Source organism: Rhamphochromis sp. 'chilingali' (genome assembly GCF_963969265.1).
Source record: "Rhamphochromis sp. 'chilingali' genome assembly, chromosome: 6".
NCBI classification, from domain to species: Eukaryota; Metazoa; Chordata; class Actinopteri; order Cichliformes; family Cichlidae; genus Rhamphochromis; species Rhamphochromis sp. 'chilingali'.
The window spans coordinates 32267572-32294442 of record NC_137933.1 but is presented as its reverse complement, the minus strand read 5'-3'; the positions used below and the strand labels follow the sequence as shown (position 1 = coordinate 32294442).

The following is a 26871-nucleotide window of genomic DNA, read 5'->3' as shown; positions in this document are numbered from 1 at the left end:
AAGAATAAAATATATATATATATATATATATATATATATATATATATATATATATGTGTATATATATATATATATATATATATATATATATATATATATATATATATATACATATATATATATATATATGTATATATATATATATATATGTATGTATGTATGTGTATATGTGTGTATATATATATATATATATATATATATACATATATGTGTATATGTATATGCAAGGATGACTCCATAAAAAAGGTAATTTTGGATGCAAAAAAGCCACACGAGGGATAACAACAGAAAATGTCTATTCTGAGTATCCTATTGCGTTGTAATTATCTTGCATGCATTGTACATGATATGTAATACAAAAGGGATCACCTCATTTGAGGACATGATAAAATCAAGAAAGGAGACATCAACAGCACATTAAAAATGTGTACACCTCTGTGGTGGTTTTAGTCATTATTCTTCATCCTGAAATCTCCACTTAAGACTGAATAAGGCATGCTTAAGACAGCCATTATGTTCTTTTTGTTGCCAGTGTTATGCTGATATTGTTTCTCATAAAATGAGACAAGATATGCTTTTTTCAAAACTGCCCAGAGCTCCATCCACCTCTGACACCTTCACGTAGTCAAAAAAATGCAGTTTAGCCATCTCATCTGCGGAGAGAAATTCAAGAGAAGGCGTGACTATGGATAATCCTCACAGTGGGTTCTATATTTAGCCCCAATCCTCTACAACAGTGTCTTACTTGAGTAAATTGCTTATTTCGTATTCCTCTGGCGAATGTTTTTGTCCTTGTGGTTGTTTGTTGAATTTGTTTTCCTAGGAAAGAAGCACTTACAATTTAGTGGCATAAAGGTAATGGGCATGCAGATCACAGTATCCCCATATGAATTATATTTGTGGCAATAAAGATACTTGTTTACTTACATTTGCCCAACTGGTTCATCATCTTTGAGGGGTAGAGGAGAGAAGAAGACAAAAATGGCACAGAGAAGTTAAATGCGAGATCAAAACAAAAACAAAAAAACTGGCATGTTTCTTCATATCGCTATAGTAAAAAAAAAAATGTTAAAAGTTCAGAAAATGCAGGAAGACAGCTAAAAGCCTTTATGACAGAATCATGCACTGATAAGACACTGAAAGTTAGATATGGGCATCACCTGCTTAACTGCTTGAATTTCATATGCATGTATATGCTTTGTGCAATAAGTAGCTTCTTACATTAAAAGTGTTTCTGGACATTAATGTGTGCTTGGTCAGCAATGACATAATTGAAGTAGCAAAACTGAAATGTGAATTAAAACCAAGGAATTGCCCCTTAAAGAGCATCTTTAACACCCAACACTGTAAACTTAACCTCACACGCCATCTGAATCTCATGGGGTTCCTGTTCATCTCAGGCTGAGCATATGTGTAGGAGGATTGCAGATGGCTCACTTAAAGCCATCTTTTAATTACACTCAGCGATTTCATAGTGATTTTGAAGGGGCCTGGTACATGAGCGTGATAGCGTAGCTGATTTGGCAAAAAGAAAAATCATGCGCCTTCTTTAACCCGTCTGTCAGCATATAGAGAGTCTATCCAATCCAAGAAGTAGAACATAGATTTTATGGCAGTATATATTTTTGTAAAATAATTGTGTCAGTCATACAAAATTGCCAAAATTCATTTTAAGGCAGTGCAGTAAAACATAGTAAAGTAGACCACATTGTAACAATAAAAAATACCAAAAGAAGAGGAACTTGTGAAAAATAATTTGGGTTGAGTGAAAAGTTAGTTCCACAGCCTTGGGGTTGGTGCTTTGCATTCAGATGAAATGTGTTAACAGGTAAGTAGCCAGTCACAGTGAGAGATTTTCCATGCAGTTATAAGTCTGAGATTAGCAGCATTAGCAACATTCCATGGCATTAAAATGGAGCAAATTATGGCAGATCTAATGTTAGACAACAACATGGTTCTGGGAGTACTTAAAGGAGGAACAACTGCCAGCATATAACACTGTTTTAACACCTCATATGTATACACCACAAAAGCTATGTTTACTATTACAGCTTTGCAAGCACAAATGCAATAACAAATGACAGATTTTTACTGTGTGAGATTAATAATCATGGTAACACATCAAGTCTGTTGAAGTGGAAGTTGAAGTGTCATTTTTAAACCTAAGAAAATAGATATGGGTTCATATCACAACATTTGTTTCGTGACATAAAGTGGGCTGTTATTTAGCAAATAATCACACAGCATAATCTGTAATTTTAGCAGCTGGTTTCGAAACATAGGATAGAAATGTCAGCCTGCATCAGAGCCTTTGGCTGTGTAGTGAAAAAAGTGTTCAAACAGCTCAGCCATCAAGAGACCAGAATTCATAATGCACACAGACAGGGGCCAAAACCTGTCTGTGTGCAACCTCTGGGAATATGGGATGCTAAAAGGAGATTTTAGAAAAGGCTGTGTATCGTGAGCTGGAAGTCCTCATTCCTGATTTGAATGGCATAAACATGGCAAATATAATCTACCTTAATCGCTTCATTTTCCAGTAGATGAAACCAAACTAGAGGCTGTGCACAGAGCTTACTTAGACTTGTGGTTTAGTTGCATATCTCTTATGTGCTATGAGTTTGTACTTTAGGAAAATGAAATATTTTCGTGCTTTTTCTACTTCTCTAATTACTAAGCACAATATAACAGATTCTAGTTTGTTAAAGAAATAAACTCCTAATAGTATGTCATTTTAAAACATTTGGTTATTTTTATATATGCAACTGAGACATAAAAAAATATTCTTAAATGCATCAACAAATACTGTTTTGGACCCCATCTAAGGATTAATACATAAGCCTGTCACACAACACTTTCTATGTGACTTTGTCTTCACAGAATCAAGACTTTGAAAAACACTTTAATATATGTAAATTTAATCAAGTTGGCTTATTTTCTAACTATTGCTTGCACATTTTATTTGGTAAATCTAATTTTGTTCATACTATGTCAATAAAAAGTGGGATGTACCCAGAAGCAATATTTGTTTAGTCTGTGTGTAACATAGAACTGGGGTACCCAGCTGGTTTGATTCACATAAACAGGGAAACTGTTGAGGCATTGAACTTTTTTTGTGTTCTTGCCTTATTTAAAAATGAAAAGAAGACAAATCTACATGAGTAGAGGTCAGACAGAACCCGTGGTGACTGAAGATCCCTTTGAGCTTTGCAGACTTTGTCATCTTGACAAATTATTATCAAGCAGTTCTGCCTGTCAGCTGAAACAGGAGAAGCTTTTTTTTATTTCAAATTATCTTATTTATGGGGTACTATATATATATATGTGTATATATATATATATATATATATATATATATATATGTATGGTGTGGAATTAAATTTTCCACACCACACCAGACATACGCATAATAGTCTTTTGTTTGATAATACAACATTCAAACTTGGCTATATATAAATTGTTTAGATATGCTTGTAATGTACATTGTATGATTCCAATCATTCTGATTGGGCTTTTACTTTGATTACAAATAATTGCTCTTTAGAGACATACAAAACAGATTCCATATCCATTAAAAAAGAATTGTTGCCTGTCGAACTAATAAGCCTAATGGAAATGGATAAGACTTATTTATCTGTTTATTTTATTTTACCATGACTTTGTATAAGTTCAACTTCACTGACTGTGGTAAAATTTCAAAACTGCATCAAGCATCATGATATTTTGGGATGGACAGTAGGCTTGTAAAAACATTCAAAATGACAGAAAAAAAATGTCATGCAGGATCTCTCACTTACCACCCATTTAGATTATGTTGCCATTTGGAAAGAAGGGGAAGGGGACAAGAATTAACCAGTTAAGATATACTGTGGGACTGATAATGGATTGATTACCTTACATGTTTATGAACTCCTGTATTCTGCCTTCACAAGCAAATGTTTGCCATGAGAACAGTACACTAATAGCCAACTATCTGAAGTGAGTTGTGCCCTCCCTCTGCCCCCCCTCTGTTGTTTACATGTGGATTTATGCCATATTTCCATGTGCCAACTTAATATAATCCTTATATGTTCTTCCATTCTCCGTTTGTTACACCACTCAAGAGCAAGGAGGCAAATCAGTTGGCCACTCTAGATCCCATCTGACAGCAAATGCAACATCATGTTTGAAAGTCTCCTTGTTCCAGTAACTTAAAATTGGGTGCAATCCATTGTCGATGACTTTTGACCCTATTGCAACTCATTCAATCATTCACGCATCATTCAATCAGAGATCCCTGACCTGCTGTCCATTTGCACCAAGCGGTGCAAGTCCAAAGCTAGGAAGATTATGATGGACCTCTCCCATCCCAACAATGGACTCTTCTCACTGTTGAGGTCTGGGAAGCACTTCCGCTCCCTTAAGGCCAAAACAGAGAGAATGAGGAGGAGCTTCTTCCCCCAGGCTATTCGGGCCCTGAACCAGGTGTAGGACTGGACTCTCCCACACACGTCACTATAAGACTGGACTCTCACACACATCACCACACGCGCCACCACACATTTCCTATAATCCTATAATTCATAATCTCTTCTACTATTTGCACATTCTTTACTGTAAATTCCTAAGTTAATTTGTAAATTTTGTAGTAAATTGTAAATATTGTAAAACTTTTCTTCTGTCATTTAATGGTCGGGCATTGTACAGCTACAAGCATTTCACCCCCATGTCATACTGTGTGTGGTTGTGTGTGTGTGACAAATAAAATTTGAATTTGAAAAAATTTGAACTATTTTACATTTCTTAAAATATATGGGGAAATTTTACTGATCTTCTGATTTACTGGTATTTTTAAAGCAACAACACAAATGTCTCACAGGTTTTAAATTGCAGAGTTGCACTGTGAATGTAAATAATGCGGTATCTATATTACTAGTTACTTATGGATTCTTACTGCCATTAGAAAAGCAAATGTTGTCTTACCATCGATGATGTCGTCTGGCCTCTTGCGTTTCTCATACACAACGATGATGACTACTAGGATTATAATTTCTGCCAGAACACCCAGAAAAGGCCAAAGTGGTGCAAGATGGCTGCGGACTCGAAGAATTGTAGTCTGAGCATTATTTCCAATTGCATTAGTGGCATTGCATTCATATATTCCAGGATCCGTGTTAATATCCAGGTTTAGTATGTTGAGCTCTGTGTAATTGTCTCTATTGGTGATGAAGATTCGCCCAGTCGAGTTGTCAAGCTCCTGCATTGAAACATAATGACCATTTAATTTAGTTGAACTGCAAGCATGTCCAAAAACCTACCTATCGTGCATACCTGTTGTACCTTTATATATTTGCATTTATATTATATTTATAATAACTTTCTCATCGTTCTTAAACCTGTCGGTCTGTTTCTCAGTCAATTTTTATCATTTTAAAAATTATGCAATATATAGCGATGCCAGTTTAGCTCAGTGGGTCCGCAGGCAACCACACGCTCCATGGCTGGAGAGCGGCGGCCTGGGTTGAAATCCGACCTGGGACCCTTTGCTACACGTCCCTTCCCTCTCTCTGTCCAAAAAATATATCATTTTTATAAAGATGCAATATATATGTATACATATATTTATATACCATTGGGGATTTTCCATCCATCTTACGCCATGTCCAGGTGGGATGTGGGTAACCGACAGACTTGCAGTAAAGCGTTGCATTCTCCCCCTCATTTTTGTTTTCACTTCGCTTGTGGCCAGTGATATCCGGTTTTGCTGAAAAGGTCATATAAATTAAAAAACAATATTGATGTAAGACATTCAATGCAACATTTAAACCTCTACCAGATGGCATAAATGAGGATTACATAGATTCCTATTTGGGTATTTAGAGGCTAGTGTACTCTAAGATTGGATTAATTCCTTCAGTTTCTTCTGAAATTTTCTGAAAGATTACAGGAAGACATTTGGGGAAAAAAGTCTTACATCACTTTGTATTTTACATTTCAAGCTTGCATTTTTCTCCTTAAGTAGCGGTTGATCTGGTATGCTAAGGTAAATGGTTATCTGCAATATATTTGCCAGTTAACTCTTTTGATTACTCTTTTTTTTTTCATACACAACATTGCCATGCAATCAAAACGTTGTGGATTTAGATTTTTTTATGATTAAAAATGTTGTTAAGACACTGGAAAATGTATCTCACACCCTTTCAGCCTAAATATGGAAACAAACTAACCACCTGTGACTCTTCAGCTGGGCAAACATTGCAATAAAATAAACCCTATGTGCAAAATAGCATTTCACTCAGTAGAATAGAGGTTTGCAAAGAAATACAGCTTTTATCAAGAAGTGCCATTTTTGATGTTTAGTTATTTTGTAAGCATGTACTCTACTCCCAAACACGCATTAGAGAATATCACATTGGAGCAGATAAAAAGCAGTAGGATATAATTCATAAAGGAACAGGGTTATCAGTATGATATGAGTGCCTCCAGATGTTTCCATTCAAAAAACTCTTCAGTGAATTCCACAAAAAAATGTGCAAATTGGCTCTGACTAATGAATTAACTGATAATGAAAATTAAACAGGGGTTATGAGCTTAATAAATTCAGGCATATGCCATAAAGCACTGCAACACGTGCCAAGTCATACTGATATATGAAAAGAAGTCTTTCTAAAAGGTGAAACATGAACTCTCCTTTTAACTCTCCACAGCATCAAGAAAATAGCTGTTCCTTTTTTTTCTTTCACTAATCCTCAAAAATTACAATGATTCCTTCCATGCAATTAAGCAGGATAAGAGAGGCCTGGAGTGAGCATTTTTCAGCTGCGCATGGATGGAGCAGGAGGGGTCTGAGCTCTTCTGTGACATCATCCCACTCTAATTATGGAGCACACGTGCTCCCTCAGCAGGGGAGTGGTTATGCTCATTTGTGCCTTATCCTGACTGTATTATGTCAGTGACTGACAGCACAGAGACAGCCCTCGGAGTGGTGCAAAAACAGACAGAAACCTCCATTTCACACTCCTGACTGTGATTATTAATCTCTGTGTGCTAGACACAGGTAACACATGAACGCGAGAGGTCTGTGTTAGAAAGAGCAAGGTCATAGAAAAATGTTAAAAGTTGGTCAGGATAGTAGATGTTAAATAGTTTTAAATCTTTCTTTAGTTCGCTTTCTAATTATAATTTTACCTACAGCACAGATTGTGACTCTCGATTTCTGCATTGTCAATTTCTCTTGAGGAAAGGGATCAGGATTCAAATTAAGACATTTCATAGGAGAAATGTGCTTAGAATTTAAGGAAATTTGTGAAATACGAGGTACCAAATATGTATCTGTGGTAAGCTTAGTGTCACAGACAATAAACTCTACTCCTGCCACAGAGATGGCTGGGACCGGATTCAGAGCCTTAATCCTACAACATCACAGAACCCTCCATCTGTTGCCTCTGAGCTGAGTCCTGCAAGGATGAGTGTGCCAAGGACACTGTAGGCGAGGGATCTCAGTGAACTGCTGCCAGTAGTGCAGTGCAAAGCTGGCTTGCTTAACAGTGGGCTTGCTACCTGGGTCACAAGAGATCTCAAACACCTCTAGAAAATCACAAAAACAGTTAAGAACTGAAGAAAATTCTTTATCCAGCAATGGTACTCACACTGGACACCAAAATGTTTGGCTGTTTAAGATATATCTGAAAATTGAATGGAAAAAATAATAATAATGAGCATATGATGAAGTCTTTTCATCAGCCCACTGATTTTTCTTCCAGGACAGATAGCAAGCTTCAAAAGTCAGAGGCCTGCAGTCCAGTGATGGCTAGGACACTTCAGTTTGAATAGTGATGTGTCCCATCATCTCACGATCCAGTGCAAGCAGAACACACACGGTCATCATCCATGTTATGCAATCAGGCAGCGCTTTAAGACAGCCACAGAGTAAGAGGCAGGGCATGCTCAGTATGCACCATAGCCATGCCACAGCAAATTGGCTTAAGCACTACACACAGGCAAGCTTCTCTTGAAGAGGGTTTCACTTGCCCTTACTCAATCCTTTATTCAAGTTGATGGCTTCACTGTCAGCTTGAATGAAAGCAACACAGTTGTTCTCTGGTTAGCTTTCCTGCTGTTACGTCTAATGACCTAGTTCATTTTCATAATTTTCTCTACTGTTGATTCCATCCAAAAAAAACCCCTCAAAACAAACAAAAAAAAACCAATAATATTAACCAGTTTTTTAGTGAACTGTATATAAGGATGCCTCCAAGTGGGCTTTGTGATTTGCATGTTTTGGAGAGCATGTGCAGTGCCTGTCCATTTTGCTAGAGTGTTGTCTCAGTGAAAGCCAAGACTGACAGCAGCCTCAGGAATACTCCCTGTCATCACGACTGCACTGGATGAATGCAAACACCTTCGTAAACTTGGGCTCTCTTTACAGAGCTTTAGGTGGTTAATGTTTTTAGGTTACATTCACTCCCCCATCTCTCAATGGGAAACCACAAATGGCATTACCATGTCATCATGCAGTGAGCTAAAATGTCAGTGCTTTCTCAAAATCTGAATACACCAGGGAGGAAGTCAGCTAACATTATTCAATCATATCATGTTTGCTAACATCAAGCAATCTTATTCTTGTCTTACTGACTTGTTTTATGACATGTAGAAATCATACCTTTTACTTCAATCGTAGCGTTGGCATTTGGTGCCGTGTCAAATGTGTAAACACACATGTATTCCCCAGAATCGTCAGCACGCGGCTTGTTGATTCTGCAACAAAAATATAACAAAACCAATTATTCCATACCACCAGTCACTTACCAGTAACTTACACTTTAAGCAGTCAAGTAATGTAAAATAATTCCAGGTTAACTTTAATAATTAGTTTACTGAACTCCAGCAGTAAAAGCCCAGAAGGCCATTGGAGACAAATGTTGGCATTATGCTGTTATATTACGGAACAGCAGCTCTGCATACTGCAGAGAAGGGCACCATAGGCATTTTAGCTGTACTCTTCAGTGTATTACTGATGTAATGTGACAAGGAAGTGACCAATTGGTCTTATCTTGTGGCTAGAGAGAGTCTGTGGTATGTCTTTGGGGGCGACAGTAGCTTTGTGCTCCAATGATTATACTGTGTGACAACAGGAAGCAACAACTAGTTGGTACTTTAGGCTATAATAAAGGTTTCACTTTTTCATTTCTAAATAAACGCAGAGATATGATTTAAGATTGATTTAACGCAGTGATAAGCTTTAAATGGGAAGTCAGAAATGAATTTCAACCCAGGTTTCAATAAGTAATTGTAAAATATTTGAAAACAAGCACATACAGAAGTCTGAATTACCTGGATTCTCAAGTTAAATTGAGAATAATTAATACTGTCTCTTTGTATTTTTGAGTAAGACTGTATGTACATTTTAATTTTAATGTAGTTCCTGTCTCTTCTTTTTCCACAGAAACTCATCACAAACAGTCACACTGACTGTTTTTTGTAGGACAGGAAATGTCACTACACTGTGGTTTACAACTGAAACTCTGTACAACAGTCACCTTTCAGGCTTAGACCCTAATTAGCGTAAGACTTTGGCTTTGCAAGGTGCTGCTCTTCAAGCACTGCTCAAGTCCCCTACAGAGACAAATATGACAAGGCGAGATTAACTTGGCACTGTTTTTACTGGAATAATAACCTTCAGGTTACATGAATCATTTAGATAATTTGTAGGTGAATTCTCATTTACTTTACATTAACGAAATCACTTAATCTCATTACCTATTCTCTCCTACGCTGCACGTCCAACTTGGAACTAGGAGGAAAATCTTTGTGTCACCTGTATATTGTGTCCTTCTGTTCCGTCCGTGTGTTGGGGATATCCTGTCCATTTTTCATCCAGAAGCTTTCCTTGTGGCGTGTATGGGCAGTGGTGAGGTTACACTGCAGGATAACTTGTTTACTAGAGGTGTCTGCTGTTAAGATGGTCTGATCAGAGGCATTGATCTTTGGTTCTGGAAGACAGAGAGTCAAACCTTATCCCAGAACATAAGGCTCAAATCTGTTTCTATCCTTCCTCCCATGCTGTACTTGCTGTAGGCTGTATTCTGTTTTTATATGATCTGTGTAGGAGGGTGTCTATGAAGTGAAGTTCACATAACAAATAAACAAAAAGCATAATAGGACATGAAACCACCAGGATGCTCTGCGTATAATATTAATCTTGTGTATAGCAATTATCCACAGTACTACCTGAATGTTTCATTTGTTTTAAGCAGTAAAATGAAGGCTTAACTGATCTACCAAGGTAAAATTTGAATTGTGGCTCTCACACTGTGTTCTACTAACACGGACACGTTTTAACTGACATCTGCAGTAAGGTTAATTATAAAGCTGGATGGTGTACCACCCAAATTCCTGATTAAACTACTGCCAACTTGTCTGAAAACATCATCACATTATATGTACCTGATGATCAGGGGCCTCAATCATAACCAGCATGTAATCACAAAACATAACTTGTGCATTGCACAAAAGTTTAGACACTTCATCACTGAAAAAAAAAAATCAGATTAATGATCGACAGTGAGTGTTCTCGGGCCAGTAGTGTTATAAACTGTTTGTGCTTCATGATTAACCTATTCTTAAACTTGACTTTTTCTAGAGGTAACCCTTAGTATGACTGTTTTTTTAAGAGCTGTTGCAGCTATTAGCCTCTTAAACTTTGCTGAGCTTGTAACCTAACCCATATCCACAGGAAAAAATATATACATAATTAGATGGTTTGCATTAACCATATATGCTTAATTATGGAAGTGTAACATATGACATGAGGCCACATTTTTCAGTTAATTGTGATCTACAGTCTTACAAATGAGACATCGGAGATAATAATTTACATAAGTGAACAGACCTTTTGACATTATGGAGCTGAATGTATATGTAGACGTTTAAATAGCTAACCACACTGGTTACCAAACAATACCAGGGTCAATTCTTCAAGGACAATCAGGGAAGGTGTCATCTGAGAGCGAGGTGCCCTTTGCTCTGCCTTGAGTAGTGAGCGAGAAGCTTCCTCTCCACTGCCCCGCCTCCTCCTCCTCCCGGGCTGGCCAACCATGGCAACAATGGAGCCCCCGAGGGGAGGAGCAGAGAGGAGAAGCATCATAATCCTACTACTGGCTGCTTCTGCAAGGCCACTAGCAAGGCAAAAGGAGAGAGAGGGGAAAGAAGGGCTACTGAGACTAGCAATTGACTTCTGTTAGCATTTGTGGTACCCTCTTGCTGTAATCCTGTACACTCAATAGCTAAGGGGAAGTCTCTCCCCTCCCCCCTTATCTCTCTCTCTCCCCCACCAAGCAGAGCCACATGAACTATTAATAGTATGTTCGAGTCATGCGTACAAACGCACAACATGAGGTACATAAATTAACATTTAGCAAACACAGCACAATGGTCCACAGGCAATTTAACCAGAGGTTGTTTGTAGGACACCTTGTCACTACTTAAAATCTGGTAACTACTGGATAATATATTGTCATACCAGAATGTAACCAAATCACAAAACCTAGTCTTTTCCTCTGGCAGCTAATACAGTGCTACTTTGAGGTTGGATGGTTAGATCAAACTGATTGGCAGATACTTGACAGATCTGTTTTAATTTTTAAGTAGCTTTGGAGTTTGCCAAGATTTATTAAATCAAATAATCTTAACAGCTTAGACATACTAATCAACTTAGCAGTGGCTGTGTCACAGTTGTGTTGTGTCATTTTAAAGAGCAGGGCAGGCCTCATAACTTCTTTGTAGCATATTAAAACAGGAAAGGTGCACCGTCAAGGAAAACCACATTCTGAGCATGTGGTGGAGCTAAATGCTCTTAAGAACTCAATAACAATAATAATAATAATAATAATAACAATAATAATATCTCTTTGCAATTCGTACCATTATGACAGTTAGGATGCTACCTTGCTTTCTGGGTGTACAGTATGTCTGCGCTCAAAATCCAGTGAGATTTGTTGTGTGTAGTTAGCTTTAGTGATACTCCACACAAGATCTATGTGAAGCTATCTGAGTATGAAACACTCAACCGTTGAAATGCTATGGAAAAGATTTATGTTTTGTATTTTGTTTTGTTTTTTTAGAGGAAAAAAAAAACTTTAATTTGAATTGGTAGTGGTCAAAATTATAAAAACAAAAAAGTATTTTTATGCAGCTTTTATGCTCAAGCCACTCCAGCAGAGTAAGTCCTTTATAATGCAAAACTGATGTATTTAGCCATATTTTGGTGTGTGTGTGTGTGTGCGGGGGGGGGTTCCAGATATTCTGATATTTTTCCCAATGTGACAAACTTTACTATTGGGTTTGTAAGTTACATGAATTGCAATGTAAGTCACAGTTAAAGAACAGCATTTTGGGATATATACTCATTCGCTTTCTCATTGAGAATCAAATGAGAACATACAAACCACTTTCATGTTGGTGTAAAATATATGAAGCTACAGACAGCTGCCAAGCATAAAGATTATCTACCAATAACTAGTTTTGTAAACACACTCAGTTAATTGATGAGGTTGCAGTTACTGCCTTTTTATGTGAACTTGGAAGCAGGTGTCAGCTTTAGCCTTTCTGCTTTTGTTTCCATTTGAAGCTAAGCTAACTGGCTGTAGCATTCATCATAGTCACATGGGTGGCATCAATATTTCCCAAATGGCTATTCATTTGTTATGAACCCAAAAAATATTTGAGTGTTTCATAGCTTTGGGTACAGTATCACTTTAAACACATGTTAATTAGGCACATACACAATAACAAATGTATCTGCAGTAGATTTCGTTTTTTTCAGTAATTAAAAAAAGCCTTGTAGCTGAAATCAAATACTGCATATATATTTACATATTTAGATCTTTTTGGCATATTCTCTGGAGTGATGCACATTAACAAAGTAAATTAAGGGAAAAAGGGACCAAAATAAACAAGACAACCAGACTGTTGCACATTTCCTGAGTGACAAACTATTGCTAGGCTATAATGTATAGCCTGTAATATACATGTAATATTTGCATACTACATGTATATGGATAAAACATTTACTCCTCAGTAATGACAGAATATATTTAGGACCTGAAGGATTTGGAGACAAAATAACATGCAAATAACCCAAGTGAACTGCTAACCACAACCCTAGTGCCCTTTTCACCATTTTGAATGAGGGCGTAAATTAAATCAGCCCCAATCCTAACAAATAGCACTCACACGTGAATCAAAATATGTCAGTCCAATCAGAAGAGCCAGCAAAAATCAGACTCATCTAAACTTTTCCGATAGCTTCACTGTGACTAACAACATTCCACATGTCCCTGTGCTCTAGTGGGCAGAGCACTGAAGCATGCACAGGATAGAAGGGTCCAGTTAAAACTCAGTTTGTATGACTGTTTGAGTGAATTGAGTAGAGGGTTAAAGGATATAATGTCATTACTGATTCACAGTCACACTCTTCATGGCTGAGAAGGCACAAGGTAACACATTGCACAGGGAGGTCCAGAGGGGCTGTTGTGTACAAGTTAAGTCTGTCTCATCTGGAGAGAGACATGCACAGCTCCCTTACATTTCCATCCTTTATTGGATTACCACACACAAATTTGAAAGCAGAAAATGTTTGCTTTTATCAGGAAGGAGTTGACAGCAGGAATCACTGTTTTACACCTTAGCAGAGCCCTCCTTGTGTCTTCTTTCAGTCCCATTTGCACCGTGCCCAGAGTGAGAAAGCCAAAAGAAAAGCACCATTACTTCAAAGCACCGCTAGATTTCCACTGCATTTAGCAGGCAGGTCTTTGAAGTAAACAAAACAAGCCACACAATGTAAGAGACACAGCTTAATGTTAAAGCAATAAGTATCACAAATAAATTTAGGAATAGGAAATGGGTCGGAATTAGGATACAGAGAAATAGATAATGATCAAAATATTGTAAAAGGACAAATGAGACAGTAAGAACAAAGGTTTGCTGCGGGTAGAAAGAAGAAAATGCAGATTGAGACTGGGTAAAGTTCCTGGGTTTGTGGTTATTTACAACAAGATGCTCAATGGATTTTGGAAAGACAGGGAATCTAGTGAACAGAAAGAGAACAGAAATATTTACCAAATCTAATTTAATATTAATGAAAACAAAACACAAAAAGAAAGCCATTTATACAATTTGAAATTTTTTTGTCTGTTAAGAGTTAGAAAGTTATAAATCAAGTTAAGAAAGGAATTTGAATAATGTTGGGTTTTTTTTTCATTTTTTTCAAGCCTGGCCAGTGACTGTTGCAGTGAGGGTGAGCTCTTGAGAGGTTTTAACAGCCTTGAGTGGTTGGGAGTGGGGATTTGTAGTTTGTTGACCATCTAGATACTATGGGACATAGACCACTCACTCTGTAGCACCGAAATGGTGGCCTGGGCGCGGATCCAAGTGATGGCTGGGTTTTGTCGGAGGTCATTGCGCCTGGGGTCGTTGCTTGCCCGACATTCATAGGTCCCAGAGTCCTCCAGTGTGAGGCGTGTGATACCGAGCACACTGACTCCATTGGTGCCGTAGGCTGTGTTGATAGATACCCGACGTTTGCGGGCTCCGTCCCACAGCTGCTTGAAGGAGTCAGCTCGGTTGACCTCAGCATACCACCACTGGATCTCTGGAGTGGGGTAACCGACCACCTCGCAGTACAGCTCAAAGGTGTCTCCTGTAAGCTTAGTCTCTGAGAGTGGAGACTTGACAAACCCAGCTAGAGAGGAAAAGCGTATCAGGATGGCAGGGAAGGAAAGGGTAGAAGAGGGTTAGAGCAGAAGGAAGGCATGGAAAGGCCAAGGAAAAGAGAAGGAAATTAATAGGATCAGAGAACATATAAACAAAAGAGAGGATGATTAAAGGCAAATCAAAAAGCAGCAAGCCTGAAATTATTGATAGGTTAAAAAAAAGGTTAATGATTCTGTAAATCCAGTCCATTCAACGTCAAGGTTCCCTGGCCCACTTAAGGCCAACTGTCACACAAAGTCATAGTCAACCAGTCGCAAAACAGTGCCAGCTGCAAATAGTGCTTGATATCTTGTTTGCCTTTTCTTTTTGTCTCTTTCACACGTAACCATACGAAGATATGGGATGTACCTTTCATGTGTATATTCTTGAACAAAAAGACAACATCAGTACATTAAATGCAGTCCATAGACACAAGAATATAGAGAAGGGGAACTGTTCACCTAGTGCCATGTACCTTAATCGTTTTTTTAATGGCTTGTTTGCCAATTGAACAATGACCTAACTCTATTTTCAGCTATTGTGTCCTAGTAGTCAGGGCATCACACCTATTTGACAACATTAAGGTGAAAATATCATGTTATATGTATTTGGTACTACTGAATGCAAACACTGTAACAAATCCAAAACAGATTTTTCAAACGCAATGATCAAGAAAGGTTTACCTTGAACTCACTTTTCATGCCACCCTGTCAGAGGAAGAAATGATATTTAACTGTTGAACTCTCAAACGAAATAACAAAATATTGGAGATTTAACCGTTGCATGCAGTTATTACCTCCAACAAAGATTTTAGCTTGTTAGTTAGACAAGTATCATGAATAAATAAAAATATCAGTTTCCTATAACCATCGATTTGTTTTCCAAAATCACTGATCTTTTTTTTAGGATCATAGGTTGCTGGAGTCTATCCCAGCACATGTTGGCTGAGAGGTGAGGTGCAGCCAGTCTGTCACAGGGCTAACACATAGAGACAGACAAACATATTCACACCCCCTTTCACACTCAGAGGGTATTTACACCAGTTCACAAAACATGTATGCCACTGAACTGTAGGAGGAAATTGAATATACGTCAGATTGTGTGTGCTCCACTCTTAGCAATGCAACAAGCACTAATGCTTGTAAATGAAATGATTTTTTTTTTGTATTTTGTAAACATTTAGCATGGAAAGTAATAAATAAAAGATCTGCCTTTGTCAATTTTCATATTGCCTATGTAAAGTACTTCACCAAAATTGTCCTAAATAAATGTAACTGTATGTATGCATTATAATCTCTTTTCATCCATATCAGCTCTTCCTGCTAATGCTAGAAATTAGGTCAGGCTGCTTACATTTTGGATAAGCTAGACTTTAAGAGCAGGTTTTCAAAATTCACATATGGTCACAGTGGTATAACACAGTCTGAGTTCAACTAGCTTTTCCATCGTAATGTGAAACTTGAATATGCCCTCATCTCTCCAATACTGGTATGCGATCTCCCAAGTCTGCCGCTCAGACAGACTGCCTGACTGTCTTTGTGTGTTATATACGAAACATGAAATATGGTGAATTTCACAAAAAATTCCATAATCCACCCATGGCATCCATAGGCATGGATCTGTGCCTGATTCACAACCCTGTTCCATGTCAGTAGTTAGCCCAGCAAAACACTGGCAGACTTAATGAACCCGATTTAATGACAAATCACCTGGGCCACAGACACTGTTCTCTGCTGGCCCTATAGCTTTGTCAGCTGTAAACCACACGTGCTTAAATCATTAGAAAAATACGCTGCCTTAACACTGCCCTCAATTCTGGTACAGGAAATGGGAATGAAAAGCCTTAGGTCTCCCGAGTGCTAGACTGTTTGTTGTGTCTAAATACAACGGCTTACAGGCCCTCCTAGATCTGTCTGTCCTCCTCAAAGTTATGTATCTTAGGCGCACGAACAGATAAGCTTGTAGAAGCCCAAGGAAGGAGTGTAACTGCAGTATTCACCCCCACAATAAATCCACTAATATTTCATTTAAAATATTTGATTTAAGGTTTAACTAACAGGTGAATGAGTAAAAAGTCCATTTGTATAATGCCAAAACACAAAGCATTTTTCAGGGCTGTTAGTTTAAAGGAAAAATTATCAATGTTTTAAGAAATTATTAATTTAATTTAATGAAATGATTTCAAGGGTGCTACCCAACAACTCCCTGGTTACATAAAGCCAAGCGAAAATAACATTTCTAATAGAAAATACAATTTTTGAAGAGAATTTAGCAAAAATCTTTAAAAAAATGCAGTCTTCCTGCTAGAGATGTGTCTGGGGATATTAGGTGCAACAACTATGTGCAATGCCTAGAGATATGCAGAGTAATTAGCATTTGTTTCTTTTCTCTGGAAACATCTGGGCCCATCAAGCTCACCACATTATCCCACAGGGTGAATCCTAGCCTTTCCACCTACACATTTAAAGCAATATTTCAGTATAACTGAACACTTACTATCTCACTCTCAGTAACCGGCTGTGTCACATGACACATACAACTAGAGTCATCCATGCATGAGATCACAAAATTACAGTATAACTACTCAAAAAAACCAAAAAAACATAATGAATGTCCTCCAAGGTGTAAAGAAACTGACGACTCAATTTAAATTCAAGCCCAGGGAGACTCTGGAGAAATACTCATAGAAACAAACTACACAAACACCAGGCCAATGAGCAGACCAATTTTCAAGTTGTTTAAACAAGGAGCTTACACTGGCAGTGAAAACAAAACGCAAAGCAGCCAGCTGGTACTTATTCATTTCAAATCATGTTGGGAGACGAGAAGTGACAGAGAATGGTGGTATGACTGGTGGAATGATCTCAGCAGCTTGGTGATAGCTTGGTGATAAACACATTTTGCAAAGCTGATTCCATTTTTGTTGTAGTCATGTAATAATAACCAGTATTTATATTACTAAGTAGGTGCTGAGAGCCTGGGGGGATATGATTTCAAATTTATACTTCTGCCTGTCCACAACTAAAAGTAAAATGCACATACATTAAAGTTCCAACAATATAAAACTGAGAGTGTGAACTGCAGTTATGTGGAAATGACTTAACTTTTTAACCGTTATTTATTAATGTTAAGTCAAACAACATTAGAATTGCAAAACTTATGAATAAAATAAGTCTAAATTAATTTTATGCATTATACACAAATACTGCCTGAGGTTGGGTGTGGTCTAATTCCTCAAAATACACAATATTGAAAACAAACTTTGGTGCAAGGGACTTGGTGAACTTGCATCACATTAGAAAGTCAGATTTGCTGTTTGTGCACAGTGTATGCAAATAAAAAACAGAATATAACATGGTGTAGATAACAGCCTGACATCTGGAATGATCTATCAAAAAAGTCTAACAAGAAGTAGACTCGTCTGTGAGGAGAGATCCTGTATGCTGCTCATCAGCTACTGAAGGCATGCAAATAAAGGCTCTGCTTATATTTCAGGCACTTGAAAGGTCTGCAGAGACTGCAGAAATGTTTACTCCAAAAATCTTTAGAGTATCATTTACATTCTGTCTGTAGGTTTTAAAGATAGCTCCGAAAACTGAGATGGTATCTGTGTCACAGTTATACTTTCATGTACCACAGTACATTTTCACGTGCTCTGTTGCTAAATGTGACTAATTTCAGTCAATCTCCCCTTACCCACACCAATGTCTTATCAGGTTGTTGTGCATTATAACAGTACCTGCAATTTCTTTTCTTTTTTGCAAATTATAAAGCCAACAAAATGGCTGAACTGACATAACTGGCTACAACCTAAGCTGTCTGCTTTTCAGCAGCAAAGTCAGCTGTGGATGTTTTTATATGCTATACCCTCAAAGGAAAACTACATTAAATGAAACAAATATGAGCAGTGGGACTCAAACTGTGGAATGGGCTCACTGATGGGGAGTGGAACCACTGCAGGTGGGCATGGATGACCAGGGCAATAATATGAATTGATACTATGTCGAAATATTCTTTTTTTTCCTTCAGGGAAAATAAAGTTTGTTATTGTGACAACCTTTATTACCTCAAATTCTACTCATTTAATCAGGAAAGTCAAAATCTTATATGATTGAATGGTTTAAATGATCCCAAACTAAAAAAATAATGAAACCCGTCATGTCATAGAACTACAGTGTCAAATGTTTTAGCTTACTTAACCTCCATTTGACATTTGTACAGTACTATCGCAAAATAACCTACAGTCGTCTGTAACACGCTCTGTCTAAAGCTGAATGGAAGTCACAGTTATTAAAGCCTACATGCTCTTTTCATGCAGGTAGAGAAGAAAGCTCCCCTGAGAACTGACAACAAGCCCCACACCACCGCCATGCAGCCTGAGAGTGAGTCAGCTGCCTGCCTACAACCTGGATCCCCGTCCACAGTCCCACAACACAGACAGAGAAAGCACAGGGTAGGAAACCCCCTAGGGCCAATGAACTAGTTATGTATAATGTGTGTGCGTGTGTGTATTTGCAAGCGTTTAAGTTTGTGAATGTGAGAGCACTTTGTTTTACATGATTGATGCTGTGACAAATATATATATATATATATATATATATATATATATATATATATATATATATATATATATATATATATATATATATATATATATATATACAGGTCATTTGAAATGTGTCATAGTTTTGCCCAGTGTTTGTATTTGGTTGTCTTTGTTATTGTTAAAAGAAAATTGTATATAGTGTGATCAGCTTCATGAAATGTGTTCTTTTATTGATGACTAGGCAAATGTCTATGTGACTTTTGACATGAACTCTTGTGTGATAAGCAACTAACACCTTCCTCTTTTATAAGAACATGCAGACTTAGAAAAGGGGAACCTCAGCTCTGAGTTCTTAGAATAACTTTGTGATCTTTGTACACACACACAAGCTTGTATAAATAAAAAACGCAGACAGTAATACAGCGCGAGTCTGGAGTACGAGCGCTCTATGACCGTCCTCGCGAGTAAAGACAACTGCAGTGTTTGTGTTTTCTAACTCAGGTGTCTCAGCTGAAGAACTGCGGGGTGATTTTTAGAAATCCCCTGTCAGTTATACTTGAAAACTTTCACAATAGTGGCCTAAAAGGGGATTTTTAAAGTTCAGGAAACTTCTTGGGTTTGTCACATTATAACTTATTTTGATTTTCACTTTTTCATTTTAAAAAACTGTGTGAATATATCATCTAAACACCAGTTTTTAAAGAAAATCTAGATATGATTTCAGGGTGATTTGAGGATTAGCCGTCCTCAGAGTGAGCTAAGGTCACCAATCTCCAAATATCAAAAATAATCATAAAACTGTAACATGTTCTGCCCTCACAGGTGCCACAAAACAAGTGAGGAAGATCAGGAATCTATTTGTCAAGCAAATTCTGTAGGCAATCATCAGAGATCATCAGATTAGGCTTAAGTAAGAGCTTCTATGTGCTTTGGGTATCTAGTAGGATGAATGAAAAAAACTGTTTTACAAAACGCAGAGCTAAAATAAAGTGCAGGACACAACATGGAGCATAAGCAATGGAGAAATATATTTAAAAAAAACATCAAATACAGGTCTGTGAGTTTGTGCATATTTAGATAAAGTCACTATTTAGAATAAATCATTTAACAAGACAAACGGGAAGTATCCCATTCAGGCCCCAACTGAAATTAAGTCACCAGTTCACGTTGGTGCATATTTCAACACTTCACCTAAGTTCAGTGGAGCAAAGAAATGCCTTGTAGTCAGTTTTATTGTAAAAGCTGATAATGATAGTATCCCCTGGTACTAAAATTTGCAGCACAGAGGCTATTCTTGACTGCTGTAGATATAACATTAATAACAGCTTAGCAGATGGACTCATGATATTGCGTAAGTTCCATATGCCTAGATCAGCAACAGTGTCTTTACATTTGAGGACTCCACATACATATGGGATTGGTTTTATGAATGTATTTTTTCACTGAGATCATTAAAACTTTAATTAACCCTAATTCCATGTTTCTGAACACTAACGCCTACCAAATGACCAGCATATTACATCACTAGTAACCACTTCTAAAAGTTGTCCTGCTTTAAATACCTACCAAACACGAAGTGGTGTATGTATGAAACTCATCTTTAAAACGCTAGAAGCATGTGTGAGAAAAGAGCAGTCCTGAAACTTAACTGTTTTTATCATTGTTGCAAATATATGGCATTAAAAAGCTTGGTTGTTAGAAAATCAAAGCTAAAACCCAAATATTAATTCTGTACATCGAGTCTGGTAAAATAACTACTACATATGAAATCTATTGCTAATTGGTTGTGGATGCTTCAGTAGAGTAAACAGAATTACTCTTAAAACCACTTCACTAAAGCTTCAGAGTCTCTAAAATATTAATATATGCCAAAATGAATATATGCATGAAATGTATATAGCTACTAGAGGGTCAGGACTAACATCTGGAATAAAAAGATGTATAAATGCTAATAAAATTCTTTCAGTGTTCACATATTTCTGAGTAAAAAGTATACAAGTTATAGAATACATGTTTTCTGACTCACATATAATTGTAATTAAAACTTGCAAGCTAGGTTTTCAGAAAAGGTAGGCCTCAGGCTCACCATTTCAGTTCTACTGGTAACACTTGAATCTGATATTGGGATCACAGACGAGAGGCAACAGTTTAATGAGATTTAAATCCCAATAAACCTTGTGCGGGGGGTAAAAATTCTTTAATCCCATAAAACCACTAAACACTTCCTACTTCTGCTCAAAAGTGAAAGCAAGGGAGTTTAAATTATTTGATGTAACAATACAATAATTCCAGAAATAAGAACTACACTAGTGTGCTCAAAGTACTGTCTACCACACAAGGTGACAAATGCTATTCCCAAGTCTCCTACTGTACTTTTAGTTAGAACTATTGTCACGATAAATGTGAGCTGAAAATCAGCTAATAGGTTTTCTGTTGTGCTATATCACTTGAAAAACACTCATGCCCATTAGAAAGTTTGGCTCCACATAAATCAAAGTAACATCCTAATTGAATATTCTCTCTGACCCTGAGTCCTTGTGCAGCACACATAGCTGGGGTTGTTCCCAGCTACGAGACCAGTAAGTATCAGAGGCCAGAAGCTAAACTGCGGAAATGCCAGGAGTGAATCTGAATGCACAGCAGGGTGGTATACATATACATATATATATATATATATATATACATATATATATATATATATATATATATATATATACATATATATATACATATATATATATATACATATATATATACATATATATATATATACATATATATATACATATATACATATATATATATACATATATATATACATATATATATACATATATATATATATATATATATATATATATATATATATATATATATATATATGTATATGTATATGTTGGGGTTTTTTTTTGTTTTGTTCTTTTTTAATCACAGTGTGTGTTACAGATGTGCATCATTATTTTGTATGCCTGCAATGTGTTTAATAAAGTGCAATGGTGCTCCTAATCACTACAGGCCATATCACATTTCACAGTGGGCAGGCATGACTCAGTGTACGAGTTTGGCTTCCGTCCCACAGCATATTTTCCAGACTCACAAATGAACCATCTTAAAATGCTTTGTTTGCTTCAGATGAAGATAATGCCTAAGTGACATAAAGCAGAAAAAGAAGGTCACTTATTGACAAAGAAAACTATTATTACATTTTTTGAGAGGGTTGTTGCTTACATGTTGGAATGCATTTAGGTGTGGCTTGTCAGCATTCCTATCTTTGTACGTAGATAGTAAACCCCAAAGAAGAAGCCATCTTCGATGCCATATATGCTCAGTCTTAACTGAGCCCCTCAATGACAGAAAACAGTGTTTACATTTGAACATGTAAGTGATAATATCAGTTCATTATTTAAAATATCTTAGTATGCCTTCTCCACGTTTTGATTCATGCAAACACAGATGATGCAAAAACAAAACAAAAAAAGAGTAGACTACGTGATTCGTAGGGGGAAATTATGTAAGAGGCAAAGGCATTTCCTTAGGTCAGCTCTAGTTACCTTCTCAACAGCCAGTACCTTCTTTGCATCAAGATCACATCATCTCTCAGCTTAAATAGTCCACAGCCACCTAGTGATTCTTTAGAGGGCCGGGCAGCTGTGCACAAGGAGGCCATCCATTAAGAGTTAATGGATTCACTTTCACAAAAGGACCTTAAAGCCACAGTTCTCAGTGCTGTGTCTCGGTGGTAAAAATAGAAACGAGGCAGAATGGACGGATGCTATTTACAGTCCCTCCAAATTTCTGTCACAGAAACTGTGCACCTATGTGGGCCTACTTTTCCCAGGGAATGAGGAAATGACTTGAATTCCCTCTGCTTCCTAGATACAGTGATTACATCTCATGCACTTATAATTATTATTGTCCCCACATCACTGTCTGAACTCTGTAATATCACAGGAAAATTTCGGATTGCATAAGAAGCCATGCACCGATTACCCTAAATCTGAACTGTGTGAGAGAAATTAAATGGCCTTTGCATGCAATGTGAGCAAATATTACCTTTGGTATTAACAGTAGTTTATCACTGCACTTACCAAACCTGTGATTTCTACATAATACAGATGAAACAGACAGCCTGAGTGGCATAGCTCTGCCTCTCACTGACCACTGGATGTTATTGTGTGTGTGAGTGTTTCTGTAGTGTGAACTGGACCTCAGTGAGTGGGTAATAAAACTGGGCAGAGACCAGAGGAAGTGTCTGGAAAGACATTACTTGAGCTTTGTCAAACAATAGAGGAATTATTGTGTATTTGATTTTCCAGATAGCGAGATGAGAGAATGCCTCACAGTATGCACACTCACTTCAGGCACTTCAAAGAAATTAACAATAAAGAAAGACAAGAATTTGAGTAATAATTTTGTTATATAACTATGTTGGTATTTGAGTCTCCTGTCCACCCCAAGCTAAATAAACATAGGTTGTTTTTGCACTTTTTTAAACTATCATGATTTTTGTTGCAGCACTTTATTTATTTTAGCATTTTTGTTGTTTGTATTATATAAAAATAGTGCAAGCTGTTATTCCCATGTTGATTAGACTAAGCTAATGTTGAAAATGTTCGATCTGAAATACTTGCAAAATTAGCAACCACAGAGCTGGAATTTTCACAGTGTTCTCAAACAACCATCTAAACACATGTTATATTAATTCTTGCATAGTGGGTGTTCGATTATCCCCCGCAGCAAAGCCGAGGTGGACGTTAAGCATTAAAATTATGAGTATGCATCATAATTCTCTGCCACAGTTTTCTGTGATAGCAGATTAAGTGTCACTCGTTTGTGAGCACGTGGGTTCTGACATGTGGCTACATCAGATTCGTAAAAGAGTCAGTTATGAGATTAAACACTTTGTTTCCAGAAGTATATCATCTTAATGCTGTCTTCATAATCACGCTTACTAAAGAAATACTTAAACATTAAAAACATTAAAAATATAAAGACTCCACCTTGATTTCATGAATGGCTGCTGATATGTGAGACCCTCTGGGTGATGTGATTCAACAGAATTTGGAGTCAGGACATGCTGCATCAGAGGACGACAGCCTGGAACACCCAACAGCATGTTGCTGACATTTGTTTAAACCAAGTCATGCTAGTTTTATTATGATTAACAGACACTCATTTTTTCAAAAACTGCCAAATAAGTATCCTTTCATCTCTTCGTAAATGATACTTATCAGCCAAATACTTTTATTTATTTATTTTACTGTGGCTATCTGGTAGGAGATCTGATGTTAAAAAATGGGACTGTTATTTGTTTTACTATAGAATTTCCCACAGACAGAATTATTTGCACAAGAAATGATCATTTATGCTGGCATGGCAAAAAAAATGTGGAATAACACAGAACAGTTTCAGTCAATCAGAAGCTCAGTCACATCTTTGACACTGAAGGGCCTGGTATTTGCAGTGTTTACAAGACACATCAGGTGAATCTTTTGCCTGTGTTTGCTGCTGACAATGTCACTTGATCAGCATCCAGAGCATGTTAGTCTTGCCTGACATACTCTTACTACCAATTCCCCCTTTGACTAAACAAACTTAAAACTGACAGCCATAGGTTACTACCTCATGTGGGCAGTGAAGGTAAACTGCAAATCTTAGACCTTAGTAAAAAAAAAAAAACTAAAAAAAAAACTTACTAGTATTCCACAGCATAATCTGCGACAGTAAATTATTCCTACAAACACGCCAACAAAACTCAATACAGCAATAAATAACATTGTAAAAACGTCAACACAGTCGTATTTGTGTTTGTTAACGTGGCATTAAGTAAATTATATATGTTGCTGTCTAATTGCAGTCTTGGTGTGAAACTATGGCTTTAACGCGGTCTCAAAATCCTCTTTAGAAACAATTCCCTCCGCGTCCTCACACAAGCCAAGTCACTTTCCCTCAATGCGATGGTAACAGTAATGTCATGGTCACAGCTGTTTGCTTACCGTTTTGAGCAGAGATGAAAGGTAGCATCAAGTTCCCCAAAAGGACCACAGCCAGCATCACTGCGTTACGATGCATCGTTGGGGCTCGATCAGAGTACCGGGGTCTTGATCGGACGAATGTGGGAGGAGAGATCGTGCAGGCTAGTGATCACAAGATCTAGAGAGACGGGCCCAGCATCGCACCGGGTTCTTTAAAAATAGCCAGCCGAGGACGGTTTCAATTTGGTGTAGAAATGTCTCCCTGATTCTGAGAGCTTTTGAGAGCAGCGATGAGTGAAAGGTCCGGAACGAGGCCGGCGGCTCAGGGATGCCGATGTGCGGCCATAAACGGCGAAGAAGCCTCGTAGGATTGCGGGGGAGAGGTCTTTGGATGTCAGGGAGATTGTCCACAGTGTGGTTCTGAAGATTCAAAGATGCGCAGACCGATGCGCATTTGCGCTCTCGCGGTCACGGCTCGGTGATTAAAATGAAAGTAGCGCACAAAAGATTCCCGACGGCAAATGATGCAGTCGAAACATAAGTCTGTTATCAGCACCGGTCTATTTTTAATACCAAAAGAGGAACAGATGCTGGTAGGACACCGACGGCAGCAACGACAGGCTGCGCGTGCCCAGTGCGCTTATGACCGTGAACGAATACACAAAATCACATCCTATGTAGCTAATTGATGGTGTTGGCAACTCAGACAGTAATTATGTGCCTCTTTAGCCATTACGGTTTATTATTATTATTATTTCTATGAGATGACAGGTGCTCGTGTTCATAGTGTCTCATTAGAAATGGATGTTTGTCCCTCTCAGAGTTATTTCTATAACTGTTTTACAGTCTGAATCTAAATGATTCCCTAACTCTGTTCCACAACTCTTGCAAAATTAACGTCTCCTATAAAGTGACAGGTCAGTAGTCAAGTGCTTGCCATAACACGAGTATGAATAATTGATTTTTTATAAATAAGTTGAGGTGTATATGAAGATCAGCTGAAAGCAATTTAGTTTTTATCAGTGGTGTTTTTCCTGACCTTTATTCATTGCGCCTAAATACTGCCAGGTTTTAACGTGAGGAGATTATGGTGATGCTCTTGAGCTCACTGAGGTCATTTATAAATTATGTCATCACATCCCTAGCCTGGGTGCTCTGGAGCTGTATGTACCACATCCCCTTGAAAGTTCAACATGGCCTCCTGTAATCCTCTTCTATCCTTAATCTGCGCTGTCCCGCTGCATGGGCGACCTCCCGTGGTCAGTAGAGGTAAAGAGAAAAGTGTCAACTTGCATCCATTTTTGTAATTCCAAACACTTGTAGCAAATGGGGGAAACGCTTGAGGACTTCAAGCACTAACAACTGTAGCTATGTGTGGTAAATTATGTGTCCTTTATTTAGCTGAATATGATTTTCATTTTGAAATCCCTTCCTTTTTGTTTTGTTGCAGTGTGAATTGGGGATTGCAAATTGATTCTTCAATGTAAAAGCCTGCCCTTGGATATATGGCTACCCCTTCATGGGTGTTTTGTTGGAAAATGCCAATCTTTGCTCAATTGCAGAACAAACTTCCCTCCACTTTACAGCCCTCCCTCCAGTTTGTCCATGGAAGACCACATT

The 26871-nt window shown here is 37.6% G+C and overlaps 1 protein-coding gene across 1 annotated transcript; it reads right to left on the bottom strand.

Moving 5' to 3' along the window:
* Positions 1–179: 179 nt before the first annotated feature.
* Positions 180–25875, bottom strand: LOC308398606 (neuroplastin-like). The gene is made up of 9 exons (XM_080885355.1): positions 25273–25875; positions 14372–14719; positions 9797–9971; positions 8642–8736; positions 5610–5743; positions 4963–5236; positions 928–949; positions 746–819; positions 180–653 (listed from the first exon to the last, which is right to left on the bottom strand). The coding sequence occupies exons 1-8, from the start codon at positions 25346–25348 to the stop codon at positions 759–761; spliced, it is 1185 nt and encodes a 394-aa protein (XP_080741481.1). The 5' UTR covers positions 25349–25875; the 3' UTR covers positions 180–653; positions 746–758.
* Positions 25876–26871: the final 996 nt, after the last annotated feature.